Source organism: Ictidomys tridecemlineatus, chromosome 1 (assembly GCF_052094955.1).
Source record: "Ictidomys tridecemlineatus isolate mIctTri1 chromosome 1, mIctTri1.hap1, whole genome shotgun sequence".
NCBI lineage: Eukaryota > Metazoa > Chordata > Mammalia > Rodentia > Sciuridae > Ictidomys > Ictidomys tridecemlineatus.
Window position 1 is genome coordinate 93,686,348 of NC_135477.1, and position 18,622 is coordinate 93,704,969.

General features: G+C 35.6%; 1 protein-coding gene across 2 annotated transcripts in view; it reads right to left on the reverse strand.

The window, feature by feature from the left end:
- Edil3 (EGF like and discoidin domains 3) overlaps positions 1-18,622 on the reverse strand; it is a 394,473-nt gene that overhangs the window by 191,586 nt on the left and 184,265 nt on the right. For both annotated transcript variants that reach the window (XM_040271830.2, XM_005315666.5), the window contains one exon: positions 15,953-16,081. In XM_040271830.2, the coding sequence (XP_040127764.1) occupies positions 15,953-16,081 (129 nt within the window). The remainder of the gene's footprint in view (positions 1-15,952; positions 16,082-18,622) is intronic.

Here is an 18,622-nt window from a genome sequence, read left to right on the forward strand (position 1 = left end):
ACATTTTATTATAAATAGATAATATAACTGCCACATTGTGCCTGGAGTGTTCTGCTTTGTAGAACTCCTGCTCTATCCTCAGCACCTGTGCACTGGTATATTTTGACAGGTAATCCAGACTAGGTGCATCCTTCATGTGATTAAATAACTTCTCACTTAGTGTGTCTAATTTTTGTTAAAAAACATAAAAGTAAGTCCTCTTATTTTCTTCCTCTCATAGTCCTGTCTCTTACACTCTCCTGTAACACATGCAGCCCAATATGGAAACACTACAGCTCTATAAGTAAAGTGTCTAGGGAAATGATGTAGGGATTTAAAATATGTCCTATTTACTTTAAACATAAAATGAAGCTCAGTTACTTACAGTTCTCAGATTATAATTAATGGTTGATAGAATTGCATATTCCATATTTCAATCCTAGATCTAAGGAAATACTCCTGATGTAAGGTAAGGTTAAAGGAGACATTTCCTAGTCTAGCTTCAGGGTGACTGCCTTTGTAAAGCCTGGGGATTTTTTATGACTAATTCTTTTCTCAGGTCCAGATATCTTGGATAGATGTAAGATCATAGGATCACAGGATGCCTGTAAGAAAATGAATCACCAGAGCAAACATAAAGAACACTGTATTCTTTGTGAACTAGATTTTCTCAGTCTATAAGACTTAAAATCAAAACAAAAATCTTTCACCTAAGATTAGATATTTGTTTCTTTCTGATACTGAATCAAGTCTTGAAACAACTTTCCTGGTTTTTCTTGTTACTTTTAGGTAAGAAAAATACCTTTATCTGAGTTACAGTTAATAAACATTTGCATGTATCTCACACACTAAAACAAGTCTTGTCTTGGGTTTGTAGAAATCCATGATTTCTCATTTGGATCTTCTCCTCCTCAACTCAGGCCTGCTGAACAGGGGAAATGATGTGGGCCAGAAGCAGAAGTAAGTTCTCTCCTAATAGGGGCAGATCTGGGTGAAAATAGCAGCCATCTTACAAATCTACATAATTAAAAGTTACAAATAAGATGAGCAAATATTTAAAACATTTCCAAACATATGGAAGGCTGGGTTCAAATTTAGAACTCTCAGACATCTCAGGGTTCCATAAAATAAAGTGGGGACAGTGGGAGAAAAAAATTCTCATCTCACACGTCTTTAAACATACTCCAACCCAAATACCTAAGCTCTGCCTCCTCCATACAGAAAACTGCAGCCCCAGGTTTTGTCACCAAGATGAACATTGTAGACACTAATGTCAAGGTCATCCGTGGAGGACAGACATGGAGAAGAGGCCCAGTTAGGACCTGGACCTATTTTCAGCATCATTTGACCACAATATTCTGGCAGCAGGAGTTCCTTGAGCATTGTCTAGAAGAGACCACAGATCTCTAAATGAGTATGACCCCCTATACCTGCAAACTCCCAGCCCCATAGAAGGGATGATGCTAGAGGAAGTCAGAGAAAAGTCTCCAATGTGAGACTCAAGGCAGGGTTCTCTCCAGGCAGTAACTTAGGAAGAAACTGGGAAGGAAGTTATGGACTCACTCTTTTAAACCCATCTAGTCCTCTTCAAGACAATAGCAGTATTTTGATGTGTTCTGTATCAGAGTAGATGAAATGAAAACCTTGCTTGGTGGTTGGGCTGAAAGATAGTATTGGTAACCCCTTGGATTAAGAATATATACAACTGTGTGCTTTTCTTCTCCTGGAAGCAAGTTTGAAGATTCTTGAATGCCATTTTAGCTCTGGGAATTCCTCATCTGTATCTGCCTTCACTCATGGGCTACTCTTTTGGGACCCCCCGTACATCCACCATGCACTATCCTTTTGGACCCCATCCCTCCTTAGATAATATAGCTGCTTGGTTTTGAGAGTCCCACATGGCCCACAGAAAATCCATCCACATTCTTTTCTTGCTACATTCTAGAACTTCAGCCCTGTCCCTAAACCTTTTCCTGTCCTTGCTCTGTATCAGCCACAGCTTCTTGTATTCAACCTCTCTAGGCAGACATTTAATCACCAGTCTATATGTAATTGACCACAAGAAATCATAATAAATAACAAAAGGAAAACTCAGTTTTTAAATTTCACTCTGAACTCTTTGCCATCTTATTTTCCCTTTATTGCTAATTATGTACTTAACATCAATCATAGTTTAAATAAAATATTTGGAGAAAACAAGATGGTTTGCTTTTGAAATCCATCAAAGCCCTCGAATTTGTTTTGAAAACGCTTGAGAAAAGTTGGGCAAGAAATGTGATCTTCAAAGAATGCATCTACTGTCAAATGACAAAACCACATCATGTCCAAAGTCCCCAAGAAACAGGAAATGACTAGGAGGTTCATTTTAAATATACTCTCTGTGCCATTTGAGAATGGCAGGCCATAAACTAAAGCAGATAGATAGGTGGCAATAAATATTTTTCTTCAATTCAACTACTCTGAAGAGAAAAGAAAAATACTATGTTCTCAGATAAAAATGTCCTCTATACTCTTACAAGAGTGCACTCAAGAGAATTTGAAATAAGTTTTATTTCTAAAACTCTCAGAGCAAATTAAAATTTATGACCTATTATTAAGAATTAAGCTATTTCAAGGAAAAAAGGCAAGTGTGTGTTTGTTTAGTTTTTAGTATAGAAGACTAGCAGTGGAAATATATACTAGATATCATAGATGGCTTCATAAATTTTTTAAAAGGCATCATTAGTCCAGGAACCTATCTAATCAGATTACCACTAAGACTAAACAATTCATTTATAGAATTTAGGGCAAAATTGATTGTGTCATCATTTATAGGTAAAGAAATGCACATGTTAAATTACATAAATACATAATATATACGTGTGTGTGTGTGTGTGTGTGTGTGTATTCACATTTCATTGGGCTTTACTCAGATGAAGATACAAGAAAAAATGATTATTGGAGCCGAGATTGTGGGCTCAGTGGTAAAGTGCTTGCCTACCATGTGTAAGGCCCTGAGTTCGATCTTCAGCACCACATAAAACAAATAAATAAAGGTATTGTCTCCATCTACAACTAAAAACAATTTTTTAAAATTGATTGTTCATATTGAAAGATATCATCCATACTGTCATCAAAATAATACCTCATCAACTTCAAAATAGATTCCTTTGCTTACTCCCTTCAAATACGGTGACTATTTTATATGTAGCTCCTTAGAAACTTGGAATAATTTCCTGCCTCTAAAATGGCTGCCTGGGACTTCTGCAGCTAGCCATAGAGACATAACTTTACTGCTGTGCATACCTTGTTTTGATATCATTATCAATTCAGAGCCAACTGGGAAGAATTGGGAATATTTATTTATTTTTGATGTATACTATGTTTTTCAACAAATCAGTTGAAAGAGTTTGAAGTAAAATCCCTACATATTAAAATACTCAAAAATAAAAACAGACATCAAAAACCACAGATTAAAATGGGAGCTATAGGAACCTAGGACAGGTTACTTATTAGATTTTAATATTAAGTTTTTTTTATGCTAGACAAAATAGCTTTTATAGGTCTCATTCCTAATAACATGGAATATTCCTGTACTTTAAAGTTGATAAACATGTGTGTCATTATGGTTCGATCTGGAATTATCTCCAAAGGTTCATGTGTTGAAGGCTTGCTCCCCAGTGTAGCAATGTTCAAAGGTGGGCTTTGAGGATGTGAGTAGATAATGAAGGCTCTTATCTCAAGAATTGATTTAATCCACTGAGGGATTCATAACTGAAGGGATTGTTGGGCTCTTCTCCTTGGGGACTATATCTTGTGCCTGGCCCCTTTTTCTCTGGTAGGTTTTTTTCAGCTTTCTTAAAGCTACCCCATGAGCTGAGCAACTTTCCACCACCACACCCTTCCACCATAATGTTCTGTCTCGTTGCAGTCTATAGCAATGGATCCAATTGACCATGGATGAAAACCTCTGAAACTATGAGCCAGTTAAATATTTTCTCTTTTAAGTCTCAGGTATTTTATCACATCGACAAAGAGGTAATACAATGTGCTACCTTATATTTAGTAAAAATGAAAAAATAGAATCCAGATAACATATACCCTCACATTGATTCATTCAACTAATGCTTACAGTACATTGACCATGTGACAGAAACCTTGCTGAACATAAGGGATCATTTTGTATGTCAAACAGCCATATAACCTGTTCAGTCAGGGCAAGCAAGCCTAGAGGTCTGAATAAGAGACCAGAAAATTGCAAAGATTTCCATGCAGTTCACCATTTTTTTCTAGATTTCTATTTTAGTAGTCAAATAATAAGCAAGTATTTACTAAGCCCTACTACTCATTAATTTATCAAATATATTTTCATTACCTACTATGCGCAAACCATAATTCTAGGTTACGATCATGCATCAAATATGAGTCAGGTAGAAATTGCCTTTAAGCTACCTGGGGTGATGAGAAATATACATTAAACACAAAACAAGTTAGAAGGAAAAAGAATAAGTGTTGTATAAGGTAGAAATTAGGAGTTTCTTTTTGCCTGATAATGAGTGGGAAGGGTAGAAGTGTTCATGGATGATCTGCATCTGACATTTGTACACAAGATAAGAAGAGAAAGGGCTTTACCAGCACCAAAAGCACAAAATCAAAAGCAGTACCTGGGGAATCACAGAGTGTGGAGGGGGCATGGAAAGTGGCATACATGGGTGAAGCATTTGGTATACAAAGGGAGATGTGGAAATAAACTTGGAAAGTTGGGAAATCAGTGATAGATTTTAGTAAGACATGAGGTTCAGAATATGAGATTCATCTGGTGCCTCTAACTATGCTTCTTGCTATGAAAAATGCAAAGGACATAGATTTCATAATTTAAAATATACATGACTGGACAGTAGCAAGATGTTCACATTGAATGCTTCCTGTACACCTTTCTTAAACTGACATATAGGGTCCTAAAAAGAAAACAGCTACATTCTCAGCACAGCTGTGAGAAGGGGACATATTCAGAGCTGTCTGATATGAGGAAGAATCACCTCCGATGTTCACCTTTCACATGCGACTGTGGGTTCAGAAGTGTAGCTCCTCTGCTGCATGCTCCTCTTAGGTGCCACTATTCCTGACTTACAATATTGCTCTTAAAGGATTTACCACCTGGCTGCAAGAATGCAGCTCACAGGAGCCCTCAGTTCACTCTGTGGAGATGCAGCTTCCAGGCATACACAACTGGGAAAAGGCAGCTGAAAATGGACTGAGGGTATACAAAGAAAAGTGACTCCAAGAAAAGCAGTATGCTGACTGTACACCACACATGATGGAACAGAGTCGAGCAGCAAGAGTGGCATAGGATGTGTAGATCATCTTGATGGAAAGCATTGCTCATTGCTCCTTCTTCTCTCAGACAAAGGAAGTTGCTTCACAAAGGGCAATATTAACACGTCAACATAGTCACCATCGCTGGGGACAGCCGTAAGCACTGACTGGATGCTGTAGTTACGTATGTGTGGGTGATTCTTCCTCCTAGTGTGAATTTGTAATAAGACATGCATTTGTGCTGATACAAAGAAACCCTTCATTAGCCTTTAGTCTCACCTCTGCCTCCAACATGCTAATCACTCCTTTAACAATAACTCCCTCAACTTTTCATGTCTCTGTCTCAATTTTGTTTTCTGTCCTTTCTTCTTTATATAATGATTGACTTCTCCTTCTGAGATTTCCACGCCACTCCCACTTCTATCTCTTTTAGGTAATTAAGTTAAATGATATTAAACTCATTTTCAAAATTATGCAACAATTACTTACATATAATTCTTTATCAACTGGAGTACTCCTGTTACTCCTGAGAACCGTCAATAAGCCAATTAACACTGACTATCTCCAGAAGAAGAAAGGCAATGTACACTGTTCCCAAACTCATTTGGCCCATTAGATGAACTACTATTTTATTCAACATTAATTTCATAAGCTCTTAAAGGCACATATTATTTCTTAAAATTATTTTTGTTGTTTTTGTCTTTCTCGGAGTCTATTAACATGGAAGGTAAAATGTTATCAGATGATACATTTATGGATTTACTGTTTACCAGACTGATGATTCATTCATTCATTTATTTATCAAATATTTATGAGCTGGGTACTTTTAGTCATTTTGAATATAGCAAAACATAAATGAAAAATGTCTCAGCTATAGAAAGGAAGCTTATTTTCTACAGAGGAAAAAAACAGTAAGAAATAAATGTATTATACGACATCAGGTGAGAAATTCTAAAATAACAGAAGGTAGAAGAAGGGAAAGCAAAGTGAAGAAGGTGTTACAGAACTCCATTTCATTTGAGGCAGTCAGAAAATGTACCTCTGGAAATTTATCACTTGAGCCAAGATCTAAGAAGAAAATGAGCACATACTATGGTAGTGTGTGTGTGTGTGTGTGTGTGTGTGTGTGCAAGGTCCCCAGACTGATATCAGGCTCAGTATGTTTGAGGACAGCAAGGGAACAGAGTGACCACAGTACAAGCAGCAGGAGGTAAGGTCAAGAGCAACGGACAGGAAAAGACATGATTTGGTCAGTTTCATTCCCCTGTTCCTCCCTTTTCTGTCCCTCTCTCCTTCCTCTCTACCCTCTTCTTCTACTCCACTGGTTGTCCTTCTATTTTCAAGGGTTCCCCTACACACATAGTACCCAGCTCATAAATATTTGATGAATGAATGAATGAATGAATCATTAATCTGGTAAACAGTAAGTCCAATAATGTATTATCTGATAACATTTTATGCCACATGGTAATAGACTCTGAGAAAGACAATAGCAACAAAAATACTTTTTCTCCTTATTTAGGGCTACCTTCTGCATATAAGAGAAAACATTCATCCCTAAACTTTTTGGAGTCTGGCTTCTTTCACTTAGCATTATGTTCTCTAGTTCCATTTAATGAACAGCAAATGCCATAATTTCATTCTTCTTCATGACTGAGTATAACTTCATTGTGTATATATAGCACATTTTCTTTATATTTTCATCTTCTTCTAATTTGTGTGTGTGTGTGTGTGTGTGAGAGAGAGAGTTTGTGTGTGTATTTGTGGTACTGGAAGAGACCACAGGGGTGCTTTACTAATTAATTCTTCTCCAGCCCATTTTATTTTTCATTTTGAGACAAGAACTCCCTAAGTTGCTCAGGCTAATAGTAAACTTGTAATCCTTCAGACGCAGCTTCCCAAGTAGCTGTGATTACAGACATGTGCTACTGTTCCCAGCTAGAGGATATTACTTTTTAAATTGAGGCATCTGATGTTCCTATCCTTTCTTCCATATAATGAGATAAGATAAAAATCAGTGTTTATTTTAATGTCAATTTCTTCTGCCATGATTAAAGTACTTTGAAAATCAATAATAGAAAAAAATAATAAATTTATGAAAATATAGAATGTCTAATTATACAAAACACTTTCATATATTTTAAATTGCCTTGGCATAACGAACTAGAACCTAACTGGGAGAATGGCCCAGTTACTTATATTTGGAAGACAAGGAAAACAGGGCTTCAATCAGCACTTGTTCAAGTTCATATGACTTGTTAAGAGCATACAAGGAATCAAGGTTCAGGGCCTTTGCATTTCAGTTTTCAATTGTGTTAATAATCACATTTTCATTATCCAAATAAACTATTAACTTATTTAAAAAAATGGCAGAAGTAGTTCCTTTACCACTAAATGGGTTTTTTTCGGGTGGTCAGGTTGGTAAATTTTATATTAGAAGTATTCTAATTTAAGATGTACCTTTAAAATGACTGAAACCTCCTCACAGTAATGACTAATTTAAAGATCTATGTGGTGCCTTAAAGTTCTCAAAAAACTTTAATTAGCCTAGGGTGCAATAGTGTTTTGCTCCCTGATAGGCTTCCTGAGTCTCAAATGTTAATTTGAGGTATGAGGAAACTTCTTTGGCCATGTTACAAAATAATACCCCTGAATTCCATGTCCCATCCTGATGAACACACATGGATACTAGATATTACATATTAATGCTTTATGTTTTTAATTAAAATTTTCATTAGTTACACACTCATATTCATTATAAAAAATAATACAAAGAGATCCATGTACACTTTGCCAGTTTTTGCAAATGAATAATAAGAGTATAACCAAAATATTATTGACATTATTAAAAATATGCCAATATTATTCAGATGTACAGAGTTTTACTTATTTGCATATGTAATTAGTTCTATATAATTTTATCATGTGCATACACTTGTAAATCTATCATGGCAGTATGCTGAACAGTTTCAGCACCACAAAGATACCTCATGTTGCCCTTTCATAAACCACACTCACTTTCCTCCCTTTCTGTAATATCTGGAAACCACTAGAATATTCTTCATTTCTAAAACTTGGTCATCTCAAAAATGTTATAGAAGTGAAGTATTTAGTATACAGCCTCATGAAATTGACTTTTATTTCTTTTCACTCAGCTAATTTCCTGGAGATTTATCTAAGTTTTTATAAGTATCAATAAATAGCTCCTACTTTTCTATTTTGAGTAACAGGTATGCATGTACCAAAGTTTGTTTAACCAATTACCTGTTGAAGGACATCTAGGTCAATTCCAGTTTTAAGCTATTACTAATAAAACTGTTATGGACATCCATGAACAGGTATTTAAACTTTTAGTTCTCTGAGATAAGTGCCCAGGAGTTTAATTGCTTGACTTCATGGTAAAGCAAGTGTTGCTGTTTTTTATTATAATTTTTTTCCCATTAGAATAAAAGCCCTGAAACAGCAGGGATTTGGTTGTTTTGGTTCAGTGCTGTAATCAACATACAGAACATTGCTTGGTTCAAAGTAGGCATTAATCCATACCTGCTGGATAAATAGGCTTCAGATCCATAAAGAGATTTATCCTTGTGTGCACAGACGCTTTCAGAACTAAGGAGAAATGAGTCTGCAAAATAGGTTTGGGGGAAGATGATAGATATAGGGATAAGAGGTATAGACATGTTTCCTTCTGACCCTAATAAGCCTGGGGCATCTGCTTGAGCCCTGAATGATAGAGCAGCTCCAGCAAGATGGTTGAGTTCATAAAAAGATTTGTGATGTTCTGAAAATAGCCAACACCAAGGAACACAGTAGGACCCAATGTGGGTAAAATGACTAGACTCCTGCTGCTTCTTCAGACAATGTATACTTTAGCTGGTGAGGTAATCATTTAGCTGGGGACAGAGTAGCCTGCCCCTGAGCAGTATGTTCCAGGAGGTGTCAATGGCAGAGCTAAGTACATGACACATATTCACCAAAAAGTAAGTTCTCAATAAATATTTTCTAAATGTGTGAATATATAATTTCCTGATGTGTCTGGGGAATACTCTAGGAAAGAATAAGGTCCCATGGGAGCTACATGGAAGTTTGGAAGGTAGCAGCAAAGAGCAATAGTGATCAGGAAATCAATGTTAACATCTCTGGGAGACTGCGTAAATTCAGATTAATCACATTATTTTTAAAAACTGCTTTTGTGGTTTTATTTGTGTTCCTTTAGAGAATCTTCATAAACCATGAGTGAACCCATTCTAGAAGCTCAGGCCTATTAGTATAAATATGCTCTTTTTATGAGTATAATCTTGTGGCAAAATTTTTAAAAGATATTTCTGTTCAGAGTTTATTATCTTGGAACAACCAGGTTTATTTTAATAAGTAAAAAGGTAAAAATGTTTTTCCTATTATCTAAAATAGCCACTTTAAAATATGAGTTTTATCAATATCAGAGTTTGTTTACATATTTGATTACTGTTTCTGTGCAAATATCTATTATCTATGTTGTCCAAGACCATGTTCTTTGTTGGCCTCTAGCCAAAAATGGAAAAGAAGAAAATAAAAATGTTTTGGAACTCTGGATAATATAGATAGATTAAAGAATGATGAATTATAAGAAGAATAAGCTAACAACTTCTTCTGTCTTGATTCTTTCACTTAGTTAGGAATTCTTTCTGTAAGATGATTTGCATGATTTTAAACAAAGGTTAAATGTCACAACTCAATAAGGTTTTGAGAAGCTCATTCTGTGTGAGCTTTTAATTAAGTATACTAAATTTAGTTTCCCTTTGAGTGTATCTCTGCTTATTGGGTTTAGATACTGCAATTCCTCACAAGATGGTTCTAGAACACTGATTTCCAGCTTTGGTTGCACATTAGAATCATCAGGGGAGGTTTTAAAACCCCTAATGCCTAAACCACACCCTGGACCAATTAAAAATCAGACTCTGGGGTAGAAGTCAGCCATTACTATTTTTTATAGGTCCCCAGGCAGTTGTAATGTGCAGCCAAGTTGAGAACCAGAGTTCTAGGAACATTTGTGTCACTTTTACTGGGGGACTTGTTAAATACACCTGGTCCAAAGCTAAGTCTATTAAACTGGAATCTCTGTGGATAAACAAAAGAAATCTGTGTATTTATTTGGACATCCAAATGATTCAATGTTTAGTGAGTTCTAGGACCTCTGGTTTATATACTTAAGGGGCCTCACACTGACCTGCAAAGTCATCAGTGAGCAGGAATATTTCAAATCTCGACCTCAGCTTTTGGGGTCGGAAGCAAGTCTATTTTGAAAGTCTTCTTAGAGATATTTATTTAACCAATGGAGTTATATAGTTTGAATGTGTTAGTAATAACTCCAGGTAAAAGTTTTTACAAAATTTGGAAGTGAAATCTTTGTTAGGACAAATGGACTCTGTAGTGAAAAAGCTGAACTAAAGAAGCCAGGAAGATAAAAATTATTAAAAATTGATTTAAAAATAATAAGAATTATCTTTAATTAGGATGTTAAGAAAAATTTTTAAAGAAAAGCATAAAGTTCTCTTTATCCAACATTACAGATTTTTTTTTCTTAAAAAATTAAAACATTTTTAAAGGAAAGAAAAATTCACAATCAATAGGAATCAGTATTAGATTGTAAAACATCAGACCATCAGGCATACCTAATTCTTCCAATTTTGTAAAGTATGTTCTGAAACACCTCATGTGACTCTAATGAACATTTTTTTAAGCAAGCAGAGTAAAGGGTTATTAACTCCAGTTTTTGCAGACATGTTATTTTGAGCATACAACACAGTAAGCTCTCAGTAAATGTCTATTGCATTGAATTATTGGATGAGAAACCTGTAGCACAGAAGCATTAAGTGCCAGCTGACCCTTCATCTATAGATCAAGATAGAGCTGCATCAAAATCCAGGTCTTATCCAGAATCCTGCCCCTTATATTATGTCTCCTCCAGTATAATTAAGATACTTAAGGTTAATGGTCAGTCGTTAAGCCAGTGTTTCTTAAGTTTAGTGTACCTCAAGATCATATGGGTATTTTTAAGTCCTAAAGCATTAAATCCAAGGCATTGACCAAAGATTTCAATTCAACAGGGCTTAGGTATACTATGAGTCTGCATGTTTAACAAGTATCAGAGAAAACACAAAATTGCCAAATATGCAATTAATTCTATTAACAATGATTATTGAAACAGCAAATATCATTATCTAATTCTAAAAAAAGTGGAACATATAATTTACACAAGTGAAAAAATTCAAGGCCCCAGTAGATTTTTATTTGTTGAATGTATGAATCCATTAATCAATAACATAAATCTAAGACCAAACTGATTTACAGTATTTAGCAGAATAAAGAGGAAAGCCTTAGGTCTGTTTTCCTGACCACCTTTTACAATGAGGAAAAGGGCTAGTGAGAATTTTATCTTTCCTGAGCCAATCTGATCACATGGACCACTTCTTTAAACCATTCCTTTTGCTTATAGGGCTCTCTGGGCTCCTAGACCAGCTATTCTTCACCAAAAAATAGAAACTGACATTTTTTTTCTTGAAGGAAATAATGGCTGTGAAGTTGTGCACTTACTGGGAGGGAAGAATGCATAGAGTCTGCTGTGGGAAGACAGGCAGAGTCCTGGGAATGAAGCAATAGTCCTTCTCTAAGGCATTAGAGTTGTTACTAGGCAACGAAGACAATATGATTACTTCTAGCATGCCCCAAATGCAGCTCCCAGTAGAAAGCTGCCTGCTTACAAATGCCTTTCAAATCTTAACCTCTGGACTACTTTGGTGCTCAATTTATTCTACAATGTATATCTTTAATTTATATACATACATATAGTGAGTATGTGTGCTTCACATTATCCTATGACATTTTCAAAACAAATACAATTTGATAAATCTATATGAGATTCCTAATGATTATTATAAAATTATTATAGAGTTATAATCTCATGCTATTTTTATTATGACTAATGTTGATGAGTACGTTGAAAAACAGGGACTCTATTGCCAGCAAGTAGGTAAAATGGTACAGTCCTCATAGGAGGCATTTTGGCAGTCTCTTATAAAACTGAAGGAACCTTCCCAGATATTGCTCTCCTAGGTATTTTCCCAAATAAATAGAAGACGTATGTTCACATAAAACCTTGCATGTGAATATTTATAGAAGCTTTATTTATCATTGCCAAAATTTGAATGTAACCAAGGTACCCCACAAATGGTGAGTAAATTGTGATAAAACCATAGAATGAAATATTGTTTAAGTGTAAAAACTAATGAGCTACCAAGTCCTAGAAAGATAAGGAGGGACCTTAAATGCATATTGTTCAGTGAAAGCAATCAATGTGAAAAGGTTACATTCTGGGGGATTCTAATTATACTAATTTCTGGAAAAGGCAAAACTACAGAGACAGTGAAAGATCAATGGCTTTCAAAGGTTGGGGCAGGGGAAGGAAAGTATAAATGGATAGAGTACAGGGGGGTTTACATCAATGAACCTATTTTGTGTGAATCTATAATGGAGAACACCTGAGCTTATCCATTTTTAAAATCCCAGGTAATTATAAAATAAAAAAGAAATCAACCTAACGTAAATTATGGGCTTTAGTTAATAATGTTGTATTAATATTTGCTTACAATTGTAATAAATGTATTGCACCAGTTCAATATGTTAATGCTAGGGGAAACTGTGTATGGATGTGAAAGAAAGCTAGATGGGAACCCTATATTTCATGCTCAGTTTTTCTATAAACTTTACACTAAAATAAAACTTATACCATTAAAAAATCCAAAAAGGATATGTAGATATTAATTATGGAAATAATTTTCCTAATTTGTAAAACATTGGTAACATAGTTGTTAAACTGATATGATTACCTGTATATTCATCACTGGGTATCATAAAACTTAATTGTCTAACTATATTCTAGAATATTTAGTGAATATTCTATCACATAGAACTGATTTAGTAAGCATTCCCCCAATGGCTATCTGCAGGATTTTTTTTCTATTCTTTTTCCAAATGAAATATTCATATTAAATTAATACATCTCTAATTTTTAGTAACTTTCAATGAAGTTTTGCCTTTCAAAAACCTTAAACATTTTGCTCTCATCTATTTTATGCAACTGAATTCAACAGTTGCTATCAGTGTAGGATATGATCATACTTAGCTATTCAAAACTTTGTACAGTAGTTCTCAAACTTTCTGATGTGCAAGAGTCACCTGGGGATTGTTATGGAGTACAGATTCTGATTCAGTTGACTTGAGGTGATGCTTGATAATCTGTATTTCTAAAAATCTCCTAGGGACATTCTGAGTAGCAAGGCTCTAGAGAATATCTTGGTCATGAAACTGTTACCAGTGTGAAAAACAAACCCAAACACATAGCAGTTCTTGCAGGGGATTAAAGAGTGGTATTTCTGTTTCTCCTACAGAAAGATTTCCAGAGCTACCAGCACTTCTAAATCTGCTTTCCCAATATATAATCCTTTTCAATTTCATCTATAAAGAGGAAGGCTTGATAACCTTTATACAGTGAGTAAGCAACCCATTTAGTCATAATATTTTCCTGGCTCATATGAACCAAAGGTCATCTATTTCTAGTTCAATTCCTCAATTTATGTGTCTTTGGTCACAGAAAGGTCAAATGACTAGCTCAAGGTCACTTATCCAATAACTTTAAAGGTCAGGTCTCAAATCTAGATTTCTGATTCCAAATCCAAATCTAGTCTTCTTCCTTCCATTGACTCTTGCAACTAATAATGATGCAATCTACAGAATAGAGGCAGGTGATTTGACAATAAAATTCTAGTTCTGAATTGAATCTCTCAGCCTCAGGTTTTCCACTGCAATGCCTAAAATGAATTTAAGGTCTTGGGGAAGGGGTCAGGTGTAGCAAGGGGAGCAGTTATTTGTTCTCCAAAATAAGCTTTGAAATTTAATGAATTTTCAGTGTGATGCAAGGGTATAAGGCAAAAGACTGGGACATACAAAAGATGACTTGATTTTTTTTTTTTTTCTGAGTTGCTTAGAGCATCATTAAGTGGCTGAGAGTGACTTTGAACTCGTGATCCTCCTGCCTAAGCCTCCTGAGGTGTTGGGATTATAGGCATTTGCCACCACACCTGGCTGACTTGGTACATTTGATGGAACTTCTAAGTGCTTAAAAACAACTGAAATGAAATGGAACTTGTCAAAGTGAAGAAATTTAGGCCTAGAGATAATGAAAATAATTTTGTATCACTGTATAAACATTATTCATCAGAACTAAGATTTTGAGTTTTCCAATCTCTGGCTTAAGGGCAGGCCCCAAATTCATGATGCCTTCAACAGTAGGTTGGGGAAAAAGAACAAATTAATGTGTAATACACATAACATTAGGGGACTATACATGCCTTCCAAATATAATCCTTCCAAACTCTGTAAGGATTTCTTCTAACAGTAAGAATCTGCTTGTATATACTCTCAGTTTCTAAAAAAAGAAATCAGAATAATTTGACCTTACATTTAAGGCCCATGTCTGAACACCAGACAACAGTCCATCATGGAAATCTGATTCCAGGTGGGTCTTCAGTGTGTATGTGTACAGGCTGCTCTTAACTGAATTGAGGGAGGTGGTCAGATTGTCTCCTCTGGGCACTGCCCTGACACTGTATCTCAAGGCATTGTGATAAAGGATTGCCAATATTCTCTTCATTGGATTAAGTGAATATCTAGGCACTTGGGATGCTTGGCTTCGATCTTCAGAAATTCTACAAACTCTGGGACATGGGAAATGTCCAGAAAAGTACAAGATGCTCCTAGAGTTTCAGGTTTGGGGGACACTATGCTTGATGCTGTTGGCTGGAACTCGGGCTCTGGCTGACATATCCAGATTTGCCTTACTTATTTTTAAAACCATCACTTAACTGTCACTCTGATATTCATGGCTCACATAATCCCTCTCTACTCTTCCTACCACATGCTCTTCCCCTCACTCTGATCAATATCCAGTCCCTTCTTCAATACTCAGCTTGCATGTGACACCCCTATAAAAACTTTCCCTGAGAGCTTGCCTGCTGGGATCCTGTGGCAATTTAGAGTCCACACCACTCATCTGACATTTTTGTTCAGTTCTGCTTCTAAGAAGAAATCATCACAAATGAATTTATTTTGTTGAAATTTCCAGGATAAATAAGATTAGAGATAAAAGAAAGAAGTGCAGATGACAGGCTTGTTGACTTTTCAAAGATGTACATGCTAAAATGACAATAAGAAAGAAGGAGAGCCCTATCTTACAGATAGGGCAGAGTGGACAGTGCTCTTTTCTGGGTATCATCTCTGAACCTAATCACCAGGATAATTCTGGGAAGCTTGAAGAATGTAGCTTTAACGCAAATTTGAAAGGGAAACAAATATCAGTTTGACAGGAACAGTAATATTTTGCAATTATGGTTGAACAATGATGAAAAGGGCAAACCAGGATATTACAAACCCCCCACATCCCTGAAAGGACTGCAACATAGTCGAGTCCTCAGCTGAGGACCTGGTGTATCCAGTGGGAGAGAAGCCGCACAGCCAAGTGCTAGGGCTCTTTGCTGCTCAAACTGCTCAAAGAATCTATGATTCTACTACAAACAAAGAATGCTAATGACTTGTACACTTTAGATCAATAATAATAAAAGCACAATGACTAGAAATAACTTACTGTGCTGACAGTGAATCCCATTAAATCCTCGGGGACATTTACAAACATAGCCTATGAAAGTGTCCCCTCTGTATGCTTCACTTATTTCACAGGTTCCTCCATTATGGCATGGATTAGGAATGCAGGGACCTGAAAGACAGAAAAATATATATTGCCACATGATGCATATGCTTAAAAGTAGATCAACATTTTGCAATTAACAATTTTATAGAAAAAGTACTTTAGATATTAACATACAGGAAATGTACTGGTTGTGTAAACTCTGAAGACCTGGGTTTTATATTCTGGTTTTACCACATTTTAGTCCATGGCACCTTGAAATTTATTTTCTCTGTTGCCTCAGTTTACTCTTGTGTTAAATATTAATATTAATAATATTTATCTCAATGGGTTCTGTTACCAATGAAAAGAGTTCATACATCCAAAATACCAATGAAAGTGTTTACCACATATTAGGAACTCAAAAAATATAGCACTAAGTAAATTTTCAAGGCATCTGAATTGTAGCATAGCTTTTGCATATTTAAAAATTAATATCAAATAGTAATTTTTGAAGTTATGAACACTGAAGAGTTTTTGTCCTCTGTTGTAGCATATGACTGTAACCACAGAGACCAAGAAAAATTTTATAGGCTACTTTTGAATTTAAGGTAGAACATGCCTCTGGAAAAGCATGTTTCTTGCCAACCTAAAAGGGGCAGCTAACCAAAAGTTGCTCCTTTGGAGAAAAGGGTCTGATCGTCACTTAGGAGCTTTCAGAAAGTAACTTCAACAGAGTGACCAATACCTGTGGCAAGTGACGTTTGTGCTCAGATCTCCCTTGGAGAGAACCAGACTGCCAGCAATGTGATTAGTTGACAGCAGCCAGGTACTGAAGGGTAGGATCTGCTACAGTAGCGTTCATTCCAGGTCACACTCCTTAGTCAATGGCTAAGCACTATGGGGCGTGTCAAGCTGGGCCAGTCCTGCTAACCTAAGACCCTTCAAATGCATGTTTTGTACTCTGGAGTGCTCCACTAGTGAATCTGAGATTTTCTTTGAACCCTGGGAGTCTGAGGGTTTTTCTACGCAATGCTCTTTCTTTCCTTTTTCTTTCTTCAGAAATGTCAGGGAATGTCACCGTCTGAGTACTTAACCTACCTACTCTTGCTGTCTTTACCCTTTGTCCATTACAGACATTCTCCCTGAGAATTTTTTTCTACTCATTCTGTATTATAGTCTGCTTTCTGGAGAATATTATTTGATGACAGAATCCAGACTCAAGATTTTGAGGAAGGGTAGAGTCTAATTGAGGAAAGAAAAATTCTCTCTGTGAGATAAAGAAAGACTAAACAACAAAAACAATGGTTTTTTTTCCTACTTTTTTTTTTCTTTTCTTTCTTTCTTTTTTAACTATGGAGACTAGAGCACATTTCAAAGTGAGAAAAAATATCATGTGTATGCATGAATGCATGAAGACAAATCCCAATATTATGTATGGTTGAAATGCATCAATAAAAATACATGGGAAGAAAGAGAAAATAAAGTTAAGGTGTACATATTAGCAAAGGAGAGTACATATACGAATATACTGGTGAATTTTATCTTTATGTATATCTATAAAGCATCAATTTCAAAACAGCAAATAAATAGAAGAAGACTAGAAGAATAGAAGGAGAATAGGGATGAGAAGGAGGAAAAGGAAGTACTAGACACTGAAACAGAGCAAATTATATGGAATCATGAATGTATGATACGTCAAAATGAACTCCACTACTATGTATAACTATAATGTACTAATAAAACATGAAAAAAAGAAACATAAGATTAATAAAACTAAGTGACTATGAATGAAAAGTGGATTCCAGAGTCCTGAAGGAAGATGCACTGAGAAAAGGAGCTAATGCTTTCAATTGAGACAGGAAGGAAGGCACAGGGTTGGACACAAGAGGTCCCAACAGGGAGGACTAGTCAAGGAATGCAAAAGTGAATGGCTACTTGAGTATGGGTCTGTCGAGAGCCAGCTATGGGCTGGGTATGCACATTTGAACATACGAGGGAACTGGACTGATGTTGCTGCTCTGACTGGACTATGTGATATATGTGTCCTTTGAAAAAATAAATTTTATTATGTATAGTTAAGGACACATACATCATATATTTATTTAAGTAGGCAGTTTTGTGCCATTCAGTACATATCAAAAATAAATTATCTAACCTTTTCCCTTAAAGTGATGCATTGCCAATATTGGAGACAGAGAAGAAAGTGCAAGACCAATGACTAGCTTGAGAGGAATTTGAATCATTTTCTCCCATTGCTAAAATGTGTAAATTGTGCTGAAAACCCAGGTCTATTATTTCTCAGTTTTCACTTTTGCCCTCATTAATTAATTACTATATGGTAGTGTCTTACAATTTCCAAATTCTTTTTATATAAATGTTCTCAAATATTCCTCAAAGCAATTTGGCAAGGTAATCACTATCATTTTCTTTTGTGGTTAAAAAAAAACAACTGAAGATCAGAAAGATTAGATATTTCTCAAATCCACATCTTCTACACACATTTAGGAGTGAACAAAGAATATCTGATTTCAGAAAGGGATGAAGAAATAAATGAGGTGTTAGAGGTTTTACTCATTGATTCATTTCAATATCAGATAAGAAATACTTCGATATTTTTTAACTGATAAC